General features: G+C 46.4%; 1 protein-coding gene across 1 annotated transcript in view; it reads right to left on the bottom strand.

Moving 5' to 3' along the window:
- Positions 1-869, bottom strand: part of DCDC2 (doublecortin domain containing 2) — a 59,945-nt gene extending 59,076 nt beyond the window's left edge. Inside the window, exon 1 of the mRNA XM_054381540.1 lies at positions 577-869. Within this exon, the coding sequence (XP_054237515.1) occupies positions 577-869 (293 nt within the window). The remainder of the gene's footprint in view (positions 1-576) is intronic.
- Between the last annotated feature and the right edge of the window lie 5,255 nt (positions 870-6,124).

Genomic DNA, 6,124 nt, shown 5'->3' on the forward strand with positions numbered 1-6,124 from the left:
CATCTTTTAAACAAAAGCAGGGATTTGCCTATTCTGGTCATAAAAAGGCTGTGTATCCACCAAAATGAAATGAGAAGTGATGAAGTGGATATCTGGGTAGAATATTTTAGGCTTCTAACAAATAAGCAAGAAAGGAAGTGGTGGGAATTAAATTCCCAAGCTTATCAACTCCATGGCAGAACTGTAAAACACTACAGTTTTCTGCAGATTTCTCCTTTACCTCTAAGCACAAATAGCGATGCCTCAGTTAAGCACACACATCACAACAAAATGTCACTGCCACAGCTCCAGTTTAAAGAGCTGTTTCTCCTTCTCTACCATCCTGTCAAGGAGATGGCACTAGGCAGTTAACTGCAACAGCAGCCTTTTTGTGGCTCCCCTCTAAAGCCCTCTTGCGGTGTTATCTGTTACAAGTACGTTTCTGTTTTGCCATGGGCCACAGCCTTTCAATCTTCTTTCTGCGATGCCTAAGAAAAGGGAGGACATGGGGTCCTATGAAGTACTGCCACAGTACCAAACTCCAAATTCTGATATCTAAGCTCCAGATAAATCTTATGTTACTTTTTAGTCACTCACTTGAGTTTCTTGAAGGCTTCCCTGCCACCAGCCACATACTGTTCTCCACTCTGAAGCTCCTCCAGCTGCCGAACACGATGCCCTCCTCTGGGGGTATAGATGTTACGCACAGCTCCATAGGGTGCCTTCACTCTGCCTGTCACCTCTTTCAGGAATACCTCAAAGTTAGACACTTTCTTCTCATTGATGACAATACGACGCCCTGGGAAGAAAGGGTCCCCATTGCGGTACACCAGCACGCTCTTCACCGTCGGCTGCGACAGCCACGACCCCTTCATGCCTGCATTTGTCATGCTTGGTGGCTTTGGACCTCCTGTGCAGCCCAGGCACTGCAACGCGCTGTCTGCACCTGTTTACACAGGAGAGGGTTCCTGCCTGGGCACCCTCTCACCTCCGCGCTGACAACTCCTTGCCAGGGGTGAAGCGCCCACACCCACGCCGAGGTCTGGGCACCAGGGCCCACCTCCAGGGAGGCAGAGGAGGGAGCCCGGCGCCGCGGGGAGGGATTATAGCCTTCCCCAGGCTTGCGGCACTGCTCTGCTCAGCCTTGCAAAGCGGCTCCTCCTAGGCAACCGGCTCTTGCTGCTCTCTGGTGCCAGGGGCGGTTAACGGGGATTACCATTTACCAAGGCAAAACAAAAACGTTGTATGAAGATCCACGGCCTACCAGGGTCTTTTTCCTCCATCTTTGCCATCACGTAGCAGCTTGCCGCTCCCACCCTGGTTTCCAGGGGAAACTTTATCCCGCGTGTGCTTGTTCTCCCTGCTGTCCAGCCAGGCAAGAGTCTGGCAGCAGCCCGACAGACCCAGAGTCACCGGCCACACTAGGATCAGGACAGTGCAGAGGCCGGCACAAAACACGGATGGCCGGGGCAAGGAAGATGAGGAGGTGGCGTGCCCAGAGGCAGGGAGAGGGATGCAGGGGCAACGGGGGGGCAGAGGGAACTGGACTGAGGGCCCCACACCTGAGCCAGAAGACGCATGAATGTGATACTGAAGGACATGGTATAGCGCCAGACTTGGCAGAGATAGACAATGATTGGACTAGATGATCTTAAAGCTCTTTCCCAACCGAAATGATTCTATGAGTCTAAGAACCCGCTCTGCCTTCTCTCCAGAGGCCGCGGCGCTTGTCTCCCGCCGCCTGCCCCCTGCAGCGCGCCGGAGCTCCCCGCCACATGGGAAGCGCTTGCCGGTTGAGCTGCCCTCAGGGGAAAGCAACGCAGCAGCGACGGTAGCAGCGGGGAGACGCTGAGGCAACTCAGCGCTCCCAGAGCAATCACCGCCAGTGGGGCGGGGAGAAAGCCGCCCCGGGGCGGGCGAGGCGAGGTGGTGCTGTCGTGACATGGTGGTTCCGCTCGAGGCGGCCTGCCGGGGAGCAGCCGTTACCTGCAGGTAACGGTGCCCCGCAGCGGCGCGGAGGGGCTGCGCTTCTCACGGGCGTCGGTGAGTACAGTATGAACCACTCGAGAGTCTGGCCTCTGACGAGCCCCGCCGTAAGGCGCCGGGAGTTTGAAGCGGTGGCAGGGGGGTCCGGTTGCGGTGCCACGTTTGGCTCTGCCGGGGCGGGCGGAGGAGAGGGATGTCTGAAAACGACGTATTTCATTCACGACTGGGCAGATCTTAACTGGGATTTCTTACTAAACGGCTCAATTCTCCCCCTCCCAAGAATAAAACAGACTTGTGCTAGATCTTCCAGATCAAGGTCATGACAATGCCAGGCAGCTTGGCCCGGCGTGGAGGTAAGGGCAAGCCACAGCTGTAACCAAAAAGCAGTTTTTACAACTTGAGCGACTGCTTCAGGCTCTCTGCCCATGTTTTTTTCATATATTCCTTTGCCGATTCTGATACATGTTTTTTTTTATGTCTGGAGATGGAGTTGTTTGGTGCCTGATTCTGCCTTTGGTCCATTATTAATATGTAATGATTACCACTTGTTTGTGCAGAATGGTTTCTATGAAGCAAACGAGCCACTGAAATCGCTACCACTGTTGATTCCGTTCTTACTTTCCGTTTTGTCCGTTATTAAAAATTTCACATGAAAAATGGATCTTCGTTCCACGTCTCCTGTTGCCATTTGCTGTTTACATTTGCTGCAATTCAGAAATAAAGCTGGGTCATGATTTTACAGGGGAAAAAAATACAATGGAGTTGAAATCAGGCTCTTGGACTACACAAATTAATTTCATGTATGTATGGGCAATTGATTTTTATTTTTATTAACGTGCCTACTAACTTGATACCTTCTCAATGTGTTTTTGAGATTTTATGTAAAAGTTACATACACCGTTTGGGTGCTTTCCTCCATCCTACCACCTGAATAGACAAAATTTGCCAATAACACAATACTAAACTGCACTCCTTTGGTATTTGGGTACATTTTTTTTTTTTTTTTACTTGCATTCCTGAAATCCGTATGAGCTTTTCAGTATGTCTATCCTTCTTTGATCGAGTCTGTTCTCTTTAAGAATCCATGATCTACCACAAAAGCTAATACCACTTCTGCTGAGCTGGCCCAGACCTGCAGTTCTGTCTGGGTAGTTTCAGTTAATAAGAGTCAGAGGTGACTTGCTGCACTAAACTAAGCTGAAAACTGAAATACACCATGAATAGTAGCATGATAAATCAGAATATCCTTGATCACAATTTGTTTTTAAAAAATGTATATCAACAGAATAAACCAGAAAACCAATAGACAGAAAATGGTAAATAACTGTGATTTAAAGAGCACAATGTAAAGTCAAACTGGGTTAATGTTGCACTCTTTCCTAAGTTTATTTCTGTAATTCTACATAGTAGATGTTGCAACGTATATAAATAATATATTAGTGTACATATTAAGGACCAGATCTAACCTTTACCATCATCAAACTACTTCCTTTGATTTCACAGATAAATACATTCAGTCATGAAACCATCCTGACACCATTTTCATCTTAAACTATTTTTAAGTCTACATAAACAAATTATCCACTTGAAGCTGTATTTTCGTTGCTAACTCTCAGCCAAACATCTCCAGACTGTCCAGTGTTTAGGAAATAACTTTGAATATTATCAGAAGAGTAGATTTTTTTTTATTTCCTCAGATTGTTAAAAATTGTATAACAATCGAGCATGAATCTTCTGGGTTTATTCAATGAGCAGATGAGTCTCTGCTGTGTCCAAACATTCTGACTATAGATAAGTTTTCTTCACGTGAAAACACCTTAGACATGCTTGAGACATGACTCTTGGCTATAATTATTAATGCTATCTGTTTTGTTCTTTCCAGAAAGCTGCACAATAAAACTCAGAGACTTTGGTTCTGCACAAGTTTTGCCACACCTTGGGTACAAGAAGCCATAAAATGGGAGATTAAAAATGCCTTAAATTCAAACAATTCCTTTAACAGCCCTTTTCCCCCACTGATTGTCATAAGACTAAAGTTGGTCTAGACCTTTCTGCCTGAAATTTTGTGTACAGTAATGATTCTTCTTCCAAATAGATTTCAACACATGTGATAGAAGGAATTTTTCTTTCCTTCTGTCTTACCTCTTTGATGGGAAAATTAGCCCCCTGCTGTGAGTTACAACAGGGCAGTTAACCATTACAAAAAGAGCAATTTCAGGGTGAAGGAAGTCAAATATGCTACTGTTACTGGTTAACAGTTAAGTTTCTCTACTTGTTGCTCATATTCTTCTAACTGATAAAGGGAAGAACCAAGCCTTTACTGTCTTCAAACTAGGACTGTTTAAAATTGATCTACTGCAACCTGAAACTTAAATTTGTGTTAAAAATATGCTTATATGTAAAATCCCAAAATGCTAATGATCTTCACACTGTTCTGTTGTCAAGTAGTGATATGTCAACTTCCAGGAATGGGGCTTCCACCATCTCCCTGGGCAACCTGTTCCAGTGTCTCACCACCCTCACAGTGAAGAACTTCTTCTTAACATCCAATCTGAGTCTACTTGCTCCATTCCCCTTAGTCCTATCACTACCTGACATCCTAAAAAGTCCCTCACCAGCTTTCTCATAGGCCCCCTTCAGATGCTGGAAGGGCACAATGAGGTCTCCTCAGAGCCTTGCTTGTGCCTTAATTTCACAACACAGGAATGCTTTAAAAAGAATTTAGTCTCTCTCCCCCTCCAGACTGAGACACCATGAAAATCTGTTCCTCCTAGCTTTTCCAGGGCCTGACCTCTTTACCTTCACTATTGTTTCCATTTCTAAGCAATCTCAACAGTAGTAAGACAAGGTGCTGAACTCACTGATACAATAATCTCTTTTTTTATGATGGAGTAATGCCAGACCTCTCATCATACTTGAGGTTGACGTATGAGACCATGTCAGGTTGTGTGTCAAGATCACATGATGCACCTGAGGTCACATAACAAGCACATTTTGGGGGATGTGATGAGAATGGAGCTGTGGCACAGCAACAGCATCAAGCAGGGTCACTTCTGCAGCAAACTGCTGTGGGGTCTCTGTCATTTCAGGACCTGGTTTTCAGGACAGCGATCAGATTTGTGCACTCGGGTTGGGGCAGCCCATGGCATAAACAGATGCACTTTTCACTGGATTGAAAACTGGCTGGGCCCAAAGGGTTGTGGTAAACAGAGTTAAGTCCAGTTGGTGGCAAGCCACAGGAAGTGTCCCCCAGGGCTCAGTATTGGGCCAGTTCTCTTTAATATCTTTATTAATGATTTAGATGAGGCGATTGAGGGCATGCTCAGCAAGTTTTCAGATGACACTAAATTGAGCAGGAGTGTTGATCCTCTCAAGGGTAGGAAGGCACTGTAGAGAGATCTAGACAGGTTAGATTGATGAGCTGAGGTCAATGGAACAAGATTTAAGAAGACCAAGTGCCAGGTCCTGCACTTTGGTTGCAACAACCCTAAGCAATGCTATAGGCTTGGGGAAGAGTGTCTGGAAAGCAGCCCTGTGGAAAAGGATCTGGGGGTGTGCCCAGGTGGCCAGGGCGGCCAATGGCAGCCTGGCCTGTATCAAAAATAGTGTGTCCAGCATGAGTAAGGAAGTGATCATGCTCCTGTACCCAGTCCTGGTGAGGCCACAGCCTGAGTACTGTGTTCATTTCTGGGTGCCACTGTATAAGAAACATTGAGGACCTGGAGGATGTCTATGAGAGGCGGCTGAGGAAACTGGGGTTGTTCAGTCTGGAGAATAGAATGCTAAAGGGAGATCTTACTGCTCTCCACAGCTACCTGAAAGGAGGTTGTAGTGAGGCCAGTCTGGGCTCTTCTCCCAAGTAACTAGCAATAGGATGAGAGGAAATGGGCTTAAGTTGTGCCAGAGGAGGTTTAAATTGGGTATTAGGAGACATTTCTTTACTGAAAGAGTGATGAGGCACTGGAACAGGCTGCCTGGGGAAGTCGTGGAGTCACCATCCCCAGAGGTGTTCAAGAAGCATGTAATATAGTGCTTCAGGATATCATTCAGCCATCATGGTAGTTGGGTTACAGTTGGACTCAATGATCTTTAAGGTCTTTCCCAGTCTTAATGATGCTATGATTCTAAATGCATTTTGGTCATCTGTCCTGCTGCATGT

The sequence above is a fragment of the Indicator indicator genome, chromosome 6, assembly GCF_027791375.1.
Source record: "Indicator indicator isolate 239-I01 chromosome 6, UM_Iind_1.1, whole genome shotgun sequence".
Lineage (NCBI taxonomy): Eukaryota > Metazoa > Chordata > Aves > Piciformes > Indicatoridae > Indicator > Indicator indicator.